Raw genomic sequence first — 664 nt, 5'->3', positions numbered from 1 at the left:
AACCTTAAACCGCATAAACACATTTTATTACACAAAGTAATGTTCTTTTTAGCAATGTGATATGACCCCTTTAATATTGCTTTACACGGACTTTAACACTTAAAGTAAATCTTTCCTTTTAGTTTCATTAGCTATAATGTTCAATACTTTTAAAGCCATTTACCATGAAGGTACTGTGAAGTGTGTTAATGAAGTATTATAGTTATGCTCATGTAGTATGTGGTTGACAGTTGATCCGAGTGGTGACCAGCTCTGTGAAGATCCAGGGATCTCTGTCCATCGTGTGTGTTGTGCTCTTCTACCTGGGGTATGAGCTCACAGTTTTTGTAACAGTTTAAAATATATAAACACATTATATTTTAATAAATATACACATTTAATTGAAATAAATTCTATTTTATTGAATTGTTCTAAATGTTCATTTTAATTTATCTATTTTTTTTTTGTTTGGGATCACTATGATTTTTCTTGAAAGAAATGGATACTTTAAATTGGTTAAAAATGACAGTAAAGACATTTATAATGTTACAAATTATTTCTATTTCATATAAATAAAGTTCTTCAAACTTTATTAATCAAAAGAAACACTGTATTTACATGCTTCATTAAGCAGCACAACCAATTCCAACTCTGATAATAATAATAATAATAAATGTTTTTTGAG

The 664-nt window shown here is 27.9% G+C and overlaps 1 protein-coding gene across 1 annotated transcript in view; it reads left to right on the top strand.

The window, feature by feature from the left end:
- Nucleotides 1–164: 164 nt before the first annotated feature.
- The window catches only part of LOC107576404 (transmembrane anterior posterior transformation protein 1 homolog), a 3622-nt gene continuing 3122 nt past the window's right edge, over nt 165–664 (top strand). The window contains exons 1-2 of the mRNA XM_016262587.1: nt 165–170; nt 231–307. Of these exons, the coding sequence (XP_016118073.1) occupies nt 165–170; nt 231–307 (83 nt within the window). The remainder of the gene's footprint in view (nt 171–230; nt 308–664) is intronic.

Source organism: Sinocyclocheilus grahami, unplaced genomic scaffold, assembly GCF_001515645.1.
Source record: "Sinocyclocheilus grahami isolate Dianchi unplaced genomic scaffold, SAMN03320097.WGS_v1.1 scaffold3633.1, whole genome shotgun sequence".
Taxonomy (NCBI): domain Eukaryota; kingdom Metazoa; phylum Chordata; class Actinopteri; order Cypriniformes; family Cyprinidae; genus Sinocyclocheilus; species Sinocyclocheilus grahami.
This window is presented reverse-complemented; position numbering and strand designations above follow the sequence as displayed.